This window comes from Choristoneura fumiferana, chromosome 11 (genome assembly GCF_025370935.1).
Source record: "Choristoneura fumiferana chromosome 11, NRCan_CFum_1, whole genome shotgun sequence".
NCBI classification, from domain to species: domain Eukaryota; kingdom Metazoa; phylum Arthropoda; class Insecta; order Lepidoptera; family Tortricidae; genus Choristoneura; species Choristoneura fumiferana.
Window position 1 is genome coordinate 10,712,540 of NC_133482.1, and position 16,434 is coordinate 10,728,973.

At 37.2% G+C, this 16,434-nt stretch overlaps 2 protein-coding genes across 3 annotated transcripts in view; one reads left to right on the forward strand and one right to left on the reverse strand.

Moving 5' to 3' along the window:
* Brf (Brf RNA polymerase III subunit) overlaps positions 1-16,434 on the forward strand; it is a 40,325-nt gene that overhangs the window by 5,326 nt on the left and 18,565 nt on the right. The gene's annotated exons all lie outside the window — the stretch shown is intronic.
* On the reverse strand, positions 599-9,122 carry lute (BTB/POZ domain containing protein 3 lute). 2 transcript variants are annotated; one of them, XM_074094533.1, is made up of 7 exons: positions 8,743-9,122; positions 6,514-6,680; positions 3,080-3,364; positions 2,698-2,845; positions 2,399-2,615; positions 1,493-1,858; positions 599-1,405 (listed from the first exon to the last, which is right to left on the reverse strand). In XM_074094533.1, exons 1-7 carry the CDS (start codon positions 8,844-8,846, stop codon positions 914-916), a joined length of 1,779 nt encoding a protein of 592 aa, XP_073950634.1. In that variant the 5' UTR covers positions 8,847-9,122; the 3' UTR covers positions 599-913. The 2 variants fall into 2 exon arrangements, with proteins under 2 accessions (XP_073950634.1, XP_073950635.1); XM_074094534.1 differs by lacking the exons at positions 6,514-6,680; positions 8,743-9,122 and adding an exon at positions 3,629-6,478.

A 16,434-nucleotide genomic window follows, 5' to 3' on the forward strand; every position in this document is an offset into this window, starting at 1 on the left:
GTATGCGGCGCTACTTGCGTGTGACGTCACATGCAAGTATGTCTTTCTTTGTCTAATGTTGACTTTCAAAGCTTTATAACTTTATTTGTCAAGGAGCTTAAAAATTGTTTGTCTACAGGCACTGTGAAGTTTTAATTTATAAAACATAAAAAATAGTCAAATGTCGTATTGAGCCACAGCATGGCACTGTATATGCATAAAAGGCAAACTTATCCTTGTAAGGGTTCTGAAAGGGGTGGGAAGAGGGGATGTGTGATAATTTTATCAAAAACATGCGAGAAACTCGACCCAATTTGCAGTGAAGTTGCCTTGATTGAATCCATTTCAGGGAATAAACTTGTAAATGAAATAAACAGTGAGGTTAATTATAAAAATTGTTCATGATTATTTGAAATTGAATAATTATTATAATTAAACAAAGTTCAGAAAACTGCAAACTAAAGTGTAGTGCTGCAATACAAAATGGAACAGTAAATGTATTGCCAGTTAACAACATTTACGTAATAATTATTCAATTTCAAATAATCATGAACAATTTTTATAATTAGCCTCACTGTTTATTATATTCTAAGGAATCATAATTGAAACGGAAAATAAATATTATTAATTGTTTATATATTGCAATAAATTTGTGTTATGGATCATTCTAATTTAAGCAATTTTAGAGAGCATTACGACATCCATATCACATTCTTAGGTTTCCTTACTGTCTATTCATTTCAACAATATACATAGTAATTTTTAGATTTTCAACAAAACAATGTAACATTTGGGAATGTGAAGTATCATTATTCATATCATTAATAGTCAGATTGCAAATGTCTATCCCGGTTATATTGTTTGCTGCACGCGCCATAAATGCCATACGTTATACGGACATGTATTTCAGAGGACGCGGGCAGTTCATTAATTGTCAGTCCTCATTTCCAGCCAAGTTGCCGGAGCCAGTCATTGTGGGTCCATAGTAGATCAGTTCTGGAATCTGGCCTCCTTGCACGCCTGTCCCATTAGTGCTTTCTGATGAACAATGAAATTGGAAGGTCACGGTTCCCATGTACACTTCACTCAGTCCCTCTTGTCCAAAGTAACTCAGCTCACTTCCATCTAGGATAGCTGAAGCTGTGTAAAAGTGTTCTGGTTCTATCTGTATTGGATTCTCGAAGTAAACATGGAAAGTGTTGCTTGAACCATCAGAGAAGAACTTTGTGTTGTTTTCTGCGAGAACTCTGCCCAGGCGTTTAAGTTCAATCTTCACATTGTAATCAGCTGCACCATTTGACGAACCATACAGCCCGAAGCCAACAACAAAGATCCTTTTGTCTACACAAAACTGTATAGAGTCGCACCTGCCGCGATACCGCCATTGGTTACTTCTGTAAGCGCAAGACTGGAATCTGTGACAAATCTGAAATGTAAATGTGAAATAATTTATATTATGTGCAAAGAAGACGCACATAACTTGTTTATAAAAATAATTCAAATAGTATATTACCTGAGACTTAAGTCCAGCTCTAGATTTGACTGGATAGCACAGTGGTGGTTTGCTAGCAGCTGTGAAATGCAAGAATATGTCTATTGTCTCTTGTGGCGTTAGTATTCCGAGTTGGGCTGCGCTGTTTGCGAATTCTTCTAATGACATTGTTGGGAATCTGATCAAATAAATAGCACTCCCAAGCATTGCTCGTTTATTGTTTGGTGAAGACTCTATTTCTTTTCTGGAGCATTCTGCCTGGGCCCATGCTAAGGCTGCTTCAAATAGGTTTATTTCTTTGCAATTTAGGGTTTCCCTTGCTAATACAGACTCCAGGGTTGATACATCAATGTCAACGAATCCTTCCGAAGTCAGGGCCATCTCAGCCTATAATGAAATTAACATGGTTTTATTGATGGTTAGGTAGGTGTATTGAAACTGCAATACAATTTGTTGAATTATTTTATTAAGATCTTGACAATCATAGAATTAGAATTGTTACAAAATTGCCCGCTATTTTAACAATTAAATGCAAATTCTAAACATGCAGATAACATCAATAATACAGACTGTATTGCAGTTTATATCTAGATCTTATATATCTTGACTAGGCGTACACAGCACACTAATATTTGGAATGTCATATAAAATATTGTACAATGTTGTAAATTAACATTAACTCTTAAACCTAAATCACAACCAAAATGCATAAACATTGAGCTTTTTTGTGTACTAGTTTCAGTGGTTTGTTTCCAAGATTCAGTCTTTGACTATTCATCACAGATCCTGTGGAGTCTCATTGCTTTCATTCATTTCTGGACTTGAAAAGGTTCTACTTGAAGACCTTGAGAAATCCGTGAGAAGGCTACTGTAGGATGAGGATGGTTCAAGGCAGATTGTTGATATGTGTTTTGTATTCTCACATACCTGGGCGTCAATAACTTCCCAGCATCTCTGCATAAGTTCTGGCTCCTCAAACAGTCGAGACTGGCTGAGGAGGAGGCATGCGTTTTTTGCAGTCAGACTAGTTTCAAGGTAGTTCACGCAGGCTCGCGCCAGATGTGGCACAATATATTTTTTGGCAACATAAAGTGTTGATAATACTGTGTCAGCCTCAAGTTGGATCTCATCACAGTATAAATATCTGAAAGAATTTTATTTGTAAGTATGGCTCTCATTCTATTTTATCTAAAATCAATTTTAAGTTTTCTTGAAACATTTCTTACTTTAGTAATGTGAGAAATGCAGAAGGTTCCACATCGGGCACTTCTATTTCTTGCTTGCATTCTGCCAGTCCCCCATAAAACATGGCATAAAATACTGAGCTGCCTGTTGCTAGAACATATTTGTGTGCTGGGATAACTTGTGTGTGTCCTGAAATTATACAAAAAGGTCAAGCTTTATTTTATACATATTTTAAAAATCATTTAACATATTGTCAATACTGAAAGTTTTATTACATAGCTGATGAGCTTAGTCATAGCTGTTATCAATGTCTCTTTGTCATAGTCTACAGTGCCTGTGAAGAACCCACAACAAACAACAGATAAACAGGAAAACACACCAACTTTCACATTTATACTTTAAGAATAGATGTTTTTAACTGACCTAGGCTGCCAACGACGAATGTAATATCGGCCATCAGTTGATTGTTAAACATAGCTGCATTTCGTTCTCGGACTGTGGGCTTGGTAGCTTGCCAGTTGGGGTCGAGGGTGGCAGCGCCTGGCGGCGGCGCGGGGCTAGCTGTGGGCGATGGCACCGAACTGGAGGACCCGCAAGGCGAGGGAGGCCCACTATAGCACTGTGACACTTGCGTGCCTGTCTCACGCTGTGATATGGTCTGAGTGTGTGGCGGAGACAGCGACTGTCCTCCATTGTTGATGTTTTCAGCTATAAACAAGATAAAAACACAACTTAAAACACTTTATACAAGGGCAGGTAGTTTCCAACCCTAGCCAAATTAAATCCAGGTCAAACAGCTGACTAATAATAGTTAACTAATTAGTGAATGACGAAACAATGACAAAGCTCAAATGGAAATCAACAATCCGAACTTCCTAATACATTATTTATTTATCCCATGTGCGACGCAAGTTATAACGTAAAAGGTGAAATTCATTAAAAATCGATATTATTTTTCTACACCGCGCTTACCGTTCATCCAAGCGTTCGTTTGTGCGACTGACATACTGTCTTGTAACCTTTTGGGAGGCTTTGAAACGATTCTAGAACACAAATTCGACATAGTTCACAAACAAGATCGCACTATATTTCAAAATTTCGTTCTAAACATTGAGGCCGCGTCCATTCTACACTCTGACTTTGACGTCAGTCAGCCATATTGTAATTCAGGGCGGGGCGAGCGCGGGAGGTAAGAAATCGACCAATACGGTGATATCGCTACAAAAGTGCGTTCGAAAACTACTCCAAGACTCCCTGTTTGTTTTAATGCCGCATAGGGCTGTAAAAGTAACGAAAACCTTGGTACCCGTATGTATTCGTTACTTTACTAACCAGTACTCTTTACTATCGTATCGTTACTCGTATCGATACTTTTGATGCGACCATGAAGCAGAAACACCGCATCCCGTCACCGTACGGTATGAACGAACGTACTTTATACAAAGCAAAACCGAACTGCAGGGCTACTCCGAAACTCGAAACTCGAAGTTCGTGTCGTGCGGTCCCTCTGACACTTATACTATTTAATACGAGAGCGAGAGGGACGGTATGATCCGAACTTCGAGTTTCGTAGTAGCCCTTCTGTATCGTTATCGTATCGTCGTTCTAAATGTGACGCACCGTAACTGTTTTTTTTAATGCAATTCGTAATGTTCTGATGTATATTTTAAGTGATTATTGTAATAGCACAGAATATATAATAGTGCTGACGGTAATAGTCAGCACGACCACAGAACAGAGTACGACCGATACGGGTTATACGGGTAACGTAACGAGACGTATTCGTGAGTAACGATTCAGTACTTCAAATCAGATGAAGTACTCGTTACTCAGTAACGAATACTTACATGCCGCATTACACTCGCGTACGAGTTGCGAGACGAGGCGCGAGGCGAGGTGCGAGACGAGGCGCGAGGCGAGGTACGAGGCGAGAGTGTAAATCCAGCATAATATACTGAGCGGCCAAAAAAATGGCCCTCAAATGTATGCAGTTGCAGTAATAGGTAAATTGAATTTGTATGGAGAGTGGGCCAAATTCGTCTTTCTTTCTATCTGTCCACGGCTTAGTTCAGAGTCATAGACTTATTTATTACTTACTGAAAAGTGTAATTTTGCATAGGTGTAGGTACAGTCGAGGTCAAAGGTATTTTTACATTTTAGTGCCTTGTCACTGTGTATGCCTTCTGATAATTTTATACAAAAATTCAAACGTGAAGTGATAGCGACAAGGTTGTAAAGTGTAAGAAAACACATCTTTGAGTTACATTATAATATTATAATAGGTATCACGCCGACCTACTTCCTTAGCATGGAGATAGATTTATTTAGCTGGGGCTGCCATTCCAACCCAGTTCCTCATACCTAGTTCTGCGTGCTTCATCATAAAGGTCAACCCGAGCAATTGGCATAATACTTACCTATTTAGGCGAAATATGTCTATGTTTCGTTATTAAAAAAATATCAAGGTAGTCTATACGCTTCGCACGTGAAAACCCTTGGAAATGCCCAAAAATTGCATCTTGAATTTCATTAACTTTGCGTAAAGTCCCTCGTTAAATTTCTTGTCTAATCTTAGCAGTTGAAATTTTGGGCTTTTATTCCGATCACGTGGGAAGTCTGAAATAACACGTAGTTTTTAGGCTAGGTACTTTTATTCCGATATTCCCACGAGTTAATGTCAAATACCAAAATCTTAAGGTACGTCTAGAGACATTCAATTTTGCAAAGTTGTTCGTCATACAACCCCACTGTTTATCACGGGATCAATACAGAATCCCAAAATTTCCAAGTTAGTATTAGAGACCACAAATTTAACGCCCCCCCGTTAAATTTGTGATCTCTACTTTGTGATAAGACTAGACTGAACATTCTTTATACGTTAGTGGGTACAAGTCAACGGCCAAGTCACACAACATTAACTATAATAATAAAGAAATCGCAGTAAGGAACCTTAGACTTGGCACGACTTTGTCTACATTTCATTACTTTTTAGAGATAAACAAGCAGCTCCATCGAGACTTGGCTAGTTTTTTACAGAATGTTTTTGGTGGGATTTCACTTCTTTTTGTAGAAACGTGGGCTTATTAATTTATTATATTAGATTTTCTAATCAGGGTCACCATGTAGGTACTCCAGATCTTCGATTATCCTAGTTTTTATAGTTTTCCCTTTATGTGGCCATTGAACCCTAACTGTACCAAATTTCAGCTCTCTGAGTTTATGGGAAGTACTAGTTCTATTTTGATGATCATGAGTGAGTGAGTGAGTGAGTGTCATAAATGCGAAACTTTCCTTTCGCTTAACTTCGGAACTAAATGACCTACAGACTAGAAATTTTGGATTTTAAGTATGTGATTATAGCTTACTGGATGACGAAAATTTCTGCGTTCTTTTCTTATCCAGAGGTTCTCAAATAGGGGCCTGAAAATGCGGCGAAATGGTTCCAGTAAAGGATGGTACGGCAGTGTTTGCTTCGCGCTCGACTTGGCGGGGGCACTACCGTGCCCCCAGATAACCTAATTTAAAAAGTTTTTGGTAAAAATATAATTTTTGCTATAATAGGTACAAGCTTTTTTGCTGACTGTACTTGTATTGTCACCCAAAACATTTGCATACCGAATTTCAAGTCGATGCCATTAACCGTTGAAGAGTTCGCTCCTGTGGAGACGACCCTGGCCGGACTAACAGGATGTCGCTACCAGATTATTGTATTGTCACGCAATTTACATAAGTATACCAAATTTCAAGTCAATCCAACTACTAAGTTGGTCGAATTTAACTTGCAAGATTTGATTACTGATAGACAACGGGACAGGTGAAACTAAATTAAAGATTGTAAAAAATATATGTACTTATACCCTGTATTAACGGTCGGGGCCTCGGCGGTCGCCTTCGCTGTGTGGGCTCTTGACAGTTGTTGCTGACTTCCGCGAATCTTCCGTCTTCGTTGATGAGGTTTTCGAAAAAATCGACGCTGCTGTCCATGGAGGTATGCAGACGCAGCTGGCACGCGTACCACACAAATCTGTTAAAAAAGTTAGCCATAAACTAGGGGCGTTTCTTTGAACCTTTTTCGTTTTCGCGTAAAACAAAAACTTAACCTAGCTAGACGGTAAGTGTGTACAATCGACAGCACCAATATTTGACTCAGCAAAACGTGCATAAATATCCGATACTGGTCTATTTCTAGGACCGGTAGAATGTGTCAAATATTTTTGCGTGCTCCCCTGTAGCAGATATTGATGCAGCTGACTGTACATAAGAGAGGCATGGATGCCAACTCCGTGAGAAACGCTGACGTAGTGAGTGTGCTGGCTGCGGGTGTAGGTGTAATCTCATGTGAATCCCGCAAAGTCCTTTCGAAATTATTTTTAGGGTAAAAGGAAAATTATAACAAAAAAGTAAAACCGATTACAAAAAAATAATAAATAATGGAACGGACTACATAATCCTTAAAAATATTTTACTAGCACCTACCCTAGGTACCTACTAGCTCGAAGTCGGTGCCTCAGCACGAGCCAGCAGGAATGGAACAATAGTCGTCTACCTCACCTACATACGACTATGGGTTTCAATCCATCCTGCTGGGTCGTGCTGGGTCACCGACTTCGAGCTAGTAGTGCTAGTAAAATATTTTCAAGGATTTTGTAGTCGGTTCCATTTTTTATTTTTTTATTTTTTTGGAGTCGGTATTACTTTTTTGTTAAAAAATTTCTTTATTTCTCACTTTTTAGTGATTCGTAGCCAAAGTACATCTCACAACGATTCCATGAAGCCCAAACACGGATTAATTACGCTGTTTTATAACAGAGTTCCGTTGCCTACCTTGCTTCAGCATCAGATCAGTTCGAATGAATCATTAACTTATAGCTCCTTCTTAGTCGCTTATCTAGGTATATTAATAATGATCGTTTGGAATCATTTGGTAACCTGGACCTGATGAAGAAGACCGTAGATGACCAATGGAACTCATCAAAGCTAAGTAATGCTCGCTCGTATATAAACGTGAACAGAACAGAAGAACAGAAGTAATATATGTACTGCAGCTGCGTATCAACAAATCATAAAAGGGTCTAGCAGGCTAAGCTAACAAAAGTGGCCCCCGCAAGGGGTTTTGGTTATAATTTGAGGTGCAGTAGTGGCAGGACCTAAGAACACTGTATGCGTAATATCAGCCTTCGATCTTCTTTTGTTTCAGACTTTTTCACGAAAATGTCAAAAAATTAAGGTAATTTTTAACTGTTAATTTAGCTAAACCAAGCAACCGAGAGTAAATAAATTCAGAATTAAGGAGCATAAAATGGGGTTCATAATGCATATTTTTACAGACATTCATATCCTTGAACTTGGATGGAAAAAAAAATAGTTCTTTTCGCTTAATTTTTTTGCCACTTCTACCTATCAAAAAAATTACTTAATAAGCCCTCCCATGTCTGTGAAAGTATGAAGGTACTGGGCCTAAAATTAATATAAATCTACTGAATGTAGTTCTTCCTATCCATTACACTAAAATCTATAAGAAGTCTATGCTAGTTTTACTTTTGGAACGGGTTGGAGCGGGTTTTTTAGTTTTGGACATTTTTATTTTACCATCTTCACAGGAACATCAAAAAAGTATAAAAATAAAATGATAATTGAGAAATAAAAATCTCATTAATGAGCTGGTCACGATTTTGAATGAGTCTCAACTTTTGAACTTCAAATTACTTAAAGAGAGTCAGAGTAGGTATGTACATACTAGACTTGTTTTTTTTTTTTAAATTATTTTTTGTTTCTGATTTAGGAGATAGCCCATCGTATCCTGATGCTTTCATTGTGGTAAAGGCATATTTTATTTATTCCTTTATTACCATGTATGTAATATTACAATCTATTTTTTTTAATAAATAACAAATCGTCAACTGTGGTCAGACTAGGTAAATAAATATCTTTATTGGATTTTAATTACCAAACATACTTAAGTGGACAGTGTCGACTAAAATAATCCCAAAATTAGAATCTGACGTGATGCACGGAACTAGTTATAAGTTCATCAAAACAACCAAATAAAAGTAAATAGTCGTATTAAATAAATGAAAATAACTAACCGGTTAGCGAAGTAGGCGAGATCGGCTTTAGTGAATATCAAGCCCAGAACTATTTTCCCTAATATCACTGGTATCTTCGGTGCTTCAACAACACACCCCTTCATTTCATTTTCCGGCACAAAATCAGCACATTTTTCACTTCAGTCAAAGTCACTCCAAAGCTATTGAAAAATTGAGGTTACCTACGTGTACCTCATACCTAATTAATAATTTATTTTGAGCACATCCGTGTAAACAAAGTAATGCAATTAATTTATTATTATACCGATGATAATAAATCATGCGTCCGTGTTAATTAGTTGGTGCGTTCGAACTGACTACAGTCGATCGGAGCGCATACGCGGCCGGTCAAGCTCACGCACTGGGTGCCGCTCCACTCAGTCCACTCTTGCGCATTGCAAGGTCCCACACGCCCGCGACACCTGTCTCCGACTTACCTCAGGACCACAGCCGAGATCAAGCGAGAAAGCGAACGATATCGTATCCGCGCACGTTATCGATTGTATCGATATATCAATTTATTTATTGTTTATAATACTTGTAATTTACAACCTTGATGTATTTTTGTTTTCCTCGCCTATGTGATCTTAGCTGGCTGGCTCAAAATTTGTTCTAAAAGTTGATATTATTAAATTCGATTGTGCTTTTTATCCTTTCAACCGACGAAAAAAAAACGGAGGAGGTTCGCATTACTTTTTACAGAGTAGTCCGATTTTGATGATTCTTTTTTTATTTTAAAGGGTCCTAAGTTGGTCCCATATAAATTTAAAAAAAAAACAACCCTAAGGGTAGGAAAGCAAGGGATGATTGATTGTTCATTCACTGATTGTAATGTATGACCACGCATAACTTTTTACTGAGTAACTAGTCTAATTTTAATTTAAAAAAAATATTAGATAGGGTATAGGTACCTTATAATTGGTCCTATATTAATTTGGAAAAAAAATCTACCCTGAGGGTGGAAAAAAATTATAAAATAAAAACTTTTTTTTTAAACAACAGGAAACATTCCGAAAAATAACTAGCCACGTTTCTAGTTCACTTTCATTAGAAAATGATTACTAAATAAAGTCAAAAGTTAGTTGCTTGCCAAAAGTAAGGATAACCTCCCTCAGTTGCTATCAAGGCCGGTAAATCGGTTCAATGCACTAAGTTCTTGATCAGATATGCTCCTATCACAATAACGTTTCCGTTAATTTTGCTTCCATTACACGGACTGTACCAAGCATTTTATTCGATTAACATGTGCTCATGTTACAGTTTTTTTATTAAGCTTTAGTGTATTTTCTAGACTCCATGGCCTCCATGATCGTTATCGATCAAAAGTCACGTTTGATTGCATTTCACATTCTACATAATTTTACCACTCTGTGCCAATACAGTTTGGCGCAACTTTTCGATGCTGTATCTATTGCATTATATTTCAGATAGTTTATGATATTGGATTGATATTTTACATAAACAAACATTGAGAAGTAAACCTAGTATTGTTACTAAGATTAGTTAATTTGCAGTCTGCCAGCCATGAGAACTCGTTACAGGGTGGCCATTAACCTATGAAACAATTTTGTTTCTTCGGCTACAGAATTTGCCATACCTACCTAAACAGCGGCGTGAAAGTATAGTGACCTTCACCTTCAATGGGTGGGTCGATATATATAGATATTCCATGTTTTAGACTCATTTGGTCGGTAGCGTTGGTTTGAAAAACAAAGATCTTACGTGTGACCTTCTGGACAGTACGTCTTTATCACAAGGTGTGCACAAAATGGCGTATAAAATCCCCTAAACTTGTTTATAAACTTCGTTCACACAAACAAGCTCTGGGTGGTCATCACGTAATCCACATTACTATAGCCTTATTCAAAGCCATTATGCATGCAAGTCGCGACACTACGCCGGTAAGCGGATCGTATACATGCAAAAGGGCTGATGTCCTCACCTGCATTGTTCTATTCTATAGTTACGAACTGAACTGTACAATTTACATTAAGTATAAATTTGAAGTACATAGGTAAAAAAAAAGTAGGTAAATAAAATAGCGGAATATGACTTAACTTTAGACCTTACGAATTAAGAGTAAGTCGCAATCGCAATCCGAGTATCATTTGAGACGGAATAAAGATTCATTACAAAGATACACCAGATAGATCAGGCATGCCCGGATTTTATCGTGGACAGTCTTTACTACTTACCGCAATATCTTGTCTTGGGTACTTTTACTTTTGTACAAATCATTCAAAAATAATTTATTTACAATCATCGTTTTCGCTTGTTTGTTTTTCTATTTATTGACCTTATTATTGTTTATCTTAATCATTTCCTTTCAATTAAACTTTGGTGAATTCAATTCGATGGCGATGGCGTTATCGTTCGCTATCCGCCTTTCAAGAAACCGACGCATCGCCCTTATCATTAGGTAATCTGTTCGAAGTAGGCCTTAATCAATCATCAATGCAACCAAATACATCTACGATTAGACACATATATTTATTTACTGGTTTTTTATCGGTCATAATGGAACTATAAACGAATTCGTCTGAAATAGGTTAAAATTACTTTGGTCAGTTTTCTTTTAATTACTATTTTATTTGTCCATATGCTCAATTCTACTTTTTCGTGTAGAATAGGCAAGTTTTTTCAAAATCGACATTGGTACTGGGACTTCATGAAGAAACAGACACGCACACATATCAGTAAAATTAGGATTAGGGACCTTTAACGGTGTCATTATACTGACATAACAGCTGTCAAAAGATACTGACATTAAATCTTTTATTCGTGTTATAGTACACTAGCTTTTGAATTCGGTTATCGCGCGCTGTTCCCTCAGGGACTGTGCATTTTTCCGGGATAAAAAGTAGCCTATGTCACTCTCTGGCCCATAAGCTATCTTTATGCCAAAAATCACGTCGATCCGTCGCTCCGTTTCGAAATACGTAATTCCAGTACCGCCCTTGCGACATACAATGCTTTCCATCACGTTTGTGAGTAAAATTGTATATTGTAAGTAAAAAAATATTATTATTACAAAAATGCCCATACCACTGGCGTGCAGCTCGGGGGCAGCGCAGCGTTCCATCGTGGTAAGGCGGGCCTCGTCTTTCCACTTATCTAGAGCATCGTCTATATTATATAATAGTTTATTTATATATTGTAGCCTTCAAAACAGTAGTACCAAAATGTTAGTATACTTATTTAACATTGGTTTTTGGTTGCATAAGCTATTGTAGTGAGCAAAACCGTTTCCTTAAACGTGACTCATGCCAAGCCAAAGCCAAGGTGTCGCTTTGGATGTCGTAAATTACCAATACGTCATGTAAATGTCATTTTACCAGTGTGCCGTACATAAAAGATCTAGACGACACGAGTCGGATTTCGAAATTTTATTAATCAATAATTTCGACATAAATGAGTTAATGCGTTATATTACTTAGCTTGAAACACTAATTTTAATTTTGTATAACGTTCTAAATTTCACCTGGTATATAAAACTCCCCGTCATATACTTATTTTGATATTTCTCTAGGAATTAAAATTAATTAAACCTGATGATGCAAAGTATCAATTTCCACTGAGGTCAAGATCGATTACAAAACATTTAATGGTGATGGCTAAACAAATGTCAAATTTTCGCCATATTGCGAGCGTTTTATATGAGGAAACTTTTTTATTAGTCAGTCTATAAATTAAATAGTATCTATTTATACTTGCCGAGCCAAATCCATTATATCTACCTACTTAAAAGCCCATACTGAGCTTACGAATCAATAAACAAACAACAGATTTAATGCCTTAAAGCGCTACAATTAAAACATCAACTGTAGAGTTGTATGTAGATACAATCTTACAAAACAAACGCGATGATGCAGCAAAGGTCTTTGTTAATGAAAGCTTCTCTCCGGATTATTTAAAGGTGTGTAATTGTAATTATATTGCTCATGTAACGACTGAGACCAAGCAATCTCGTCGGTGACCTTGGCTAAACTGTTGCGTGCATGCATACCTTACCTTACTCACTGTATGGCGCACGCGCGCATCGTTACGAAATGGTACCCGGGAGACATCAGTGTGCTTTCACCAATATAAAGCAGGTACTAGGTACGTACGGCATTATAATAATAGTGGGTTAATATTCAACGTTTTTGCGGCATTTTTTTCCGTCATTACCGTTTCGGCAAGTATTATTAAGAGAGATGATGCTCGGAGTAAATTTTTTATGGACACTAAAGACAATACCGATGCTGAATCTAGCGTGATCAAAATTTTTGCGACTTGTCCTTCTGTTGTGCTAATGAGTGCTATCGTTTTTTGTCTCACCAGATGGCGCACTGTTGCGTGAGGTTTTTAAGTATGGCTTACAAAGTCTGTTATTACGGGCGTGAAAACAAAGTTTAGATTAAAATCATATTTAATACACCTTAAAACCGTACCATATAAATATCGAGCACGCCACAGTGTTGCATATCCCCATTTTGTTCGGAAAAAAGGGAGGACAAAGGTTTCCGAAAGACAAAACTGTCTCAAAACACAGACATTCATTGCCCCGGAAAGCATATTTGCTATAATTAATTTCAGATATTTCAAAATATTCACAAAATTATTCTAATTATAAATAAACCCGCGTAGCTCACCCAAAACTATGAGATTTGACATTTCGGAGACCTCACGCTACACTAGCGCCTCTAGCGGCGAATTCATACGCGATAGCCCTCATTATATTTACGTGGGATGGTAATGAAATCACGTTTAACCGACCGGTCAAAACGCTCGAATATCGCCCAGCCATAGAAAATTCTGTTGACGTTTGCATTTAATGCACCAGACGCATTTACGCATCCCGCCTAGAAGCAATTATTAGCACAGATAAGTATTATGTATTATTGCTACGTTTAAAAACACGAAGATTCCCAATTGACATAGATATAGTAAGATTTAACTTGCTAGAAGTTGAAATTTAGTATAGAGGGTGATTCGGGAGACGTGAGCAGGACTGATCCTACCGGATTCAGTAAGTTAAGGTTACATCGTGCATCGTACCTAAAAGTATTAGTAAGATTAACGATATGTTTTAAAGTAGGCATATAAAGATTTTTATCACTGTCTTATAATATTGTTAGTATAAATTTAAACACTCATTGAATTACGAGTATCATTATAATAAGTACTCGTACTCAAGCGAAGCAAAGGTCGCACTGTGTACATTTTGGTGCGTACAATAGCCAGCCGACAGAAGTTCAGCAAGGATTTTAAACAAGGTTATTTCCGGATTGTCTTACAACGGAAGTACACCTACAGACAAGACAAGACATATAAATACATAGATATTAGTGTGTAGACACTATACAATAATGAGATAAAGTTCAAGGCTATATAGGAGTCTGATAATATTTATTTACTTTACATTAAAATTCATTATAAACTACAAAAAATATATTAAAATGAAATTAAAACAATAATTAAAATAAAACTATAAAAAAATACAAATAACATAAAAATGAATTAAATAATAAAACAACAATAAATTTAAAAAGTCTAAAAAACCCGACTGCCTTAAAAATACTAAAAAGAAGAAAACAAGTCTAGTGGGCTAGAACTTTGTTAAGTAGCTAACTTAAAGTTCAACAGTCGGGACCCATTAGGTAAGAATTTTTGAGCGTCACGATTTAAATGGGTCCCGACTGTTGAACTTTAAGTTAGCTAATTAACAAAGTTCTAGGCCACTAGACTTGTTTTCTTCTTTTTAGTATTTTTTAAGGCAGTCGGGTTTTTTGATTTTTTAAATTTATTGTTTTATTTCACACTTTTCTGTGAAAATGGTGTATTAAAACGATTATAACCAATATATATTTAGAATGGGCTAATTATTAGCTTTCATTTGATACCCCACTCGATAGGTTTGAATAAAAAACATTTCTTGAAAACTTACCATTTGGCAACAAAAATCCGCCATTTTGACTTTTCAAGAATTTCGTGTACCCAGTGTCACTCGCGTCATTACGACGAATCCAATGACGTATCATTTATCAAAATCGGTTCAGCCGTTGAGTAGTTACGAGAGGACATAGGAATAGAGATACATACATACATAGTACATACATACCCGTCAAACACATAACCCTCCTTCTTCGCAGTCGGGTAAAAATAATCAATACCCGTCCGCATCGTACTTGGCTTATGTATGGCCCAAACGTACCCATTAGGGGCATATTGCCAGGCGCGGCGCACTCCGCGATATAGGTACGATTCTGTAAGTATCAAAACACCCCACGCCGGCGTGGGTTAACTCACGAGGGCTATGAGCACCGCCCGGCATGCACTTTCGCGGTCTCGCTCGAACTAGTCGCGCCGCGTAACGCTACGTGTAACTGTGTGATTTTCGTGAGGATATTAGAATATCTATCATGAATAAGCGTGGTGTTTTAATTTTTGGGATGAGCAGGTTTAAATTGTACAGTTTGAGCGCTGAAACAGTATATATATGTATAGCCACACTAAACAGTATGGAAACTACATAATGTTATCTGAACATTAATTTATTTTTTTTGGAAATTCATGAAAATTTCATTCATTGCAACACTAAAATTATTACTATTTTCTATTCTGTACATAACATTACACTAACTAACCCAATTCTGTTCGAAACCATATTAAGTGCGAGTGCGACAAAAGAACAGATAGGTAATTCGCGATTTACCAATGCCCACTGCGCTGCGGGGGTGTACAAAACCTTTGAGGCAGCCGATGACGCATTCGGTACGCGACCTTGTACAATTATCGATTTTGTGACCGTCGGAGATCGTAGGCACGTCAATTTAAAAATGCTAGAAAACTAAGTATTTGTCCGAATTTACTCTTAAGTTATATGTGAGTATTATTTTTTTATTGATTTACAACCCTATCCTAAACTAAACCGTAGGTGCAGAATAATAACGACCTTCGCGCTCAGTACTAGAGTTCAATGTTGCTTGGTGGTGCGCGGTGATTTTGCTAATAAAAATTACGTAGGCATATAAAATGGCGGCTTTCGTTAACATCAATAGAGAGAACCTTCTGTACTTGTACTATTACTTATTCTGTGGCATTGCCCCGTTGTATGGCTAACAAGACCCGCTGAACCAAGTATGTCCAAACGGGAGTCACCTCCTCCTTCCTTTTTTGCTTGGAAATTAGATATTATTTTATTTGTTTCCAGTCATATTAAAACTAAAATATGGGTAAGTATAAATACAACTATATTTATATAACTATAACTAATTTTTAGTCGTTACACTCTTGACAGAGTGGTCGTGGTCGCCAGTTAAGGATCAGGAGGGCTACTGCGAAATTCGAAAATCGAAGTTCGTACACTAAAAAAAAAAAGGTTCGCTAACAGTAACAAAAAAATTGTTGCTTCTAACATTAACTTGGGTGACTACAAAACTAAGGCCTATTTACTAGTAGCCTCCCTTGTCCCTTAGCCAAATTCATGAAATGGCGCAATTTTCATGATATGCCTAGGAATTTCGTGATCTGGTGGATATTACGATCGGCCGCCGACATATATATGCTGACCCGACTGCACCACAATAATCTGCCATAAACGAGGTTCGTAAAATGCTAGCAAAATTCATTGAAGTGGTATTGGCAGGGTTGTCATACGTCATTTCAAACGATTTTGCTCGCATTTTAACGATCCCTGGTCATAAAGTT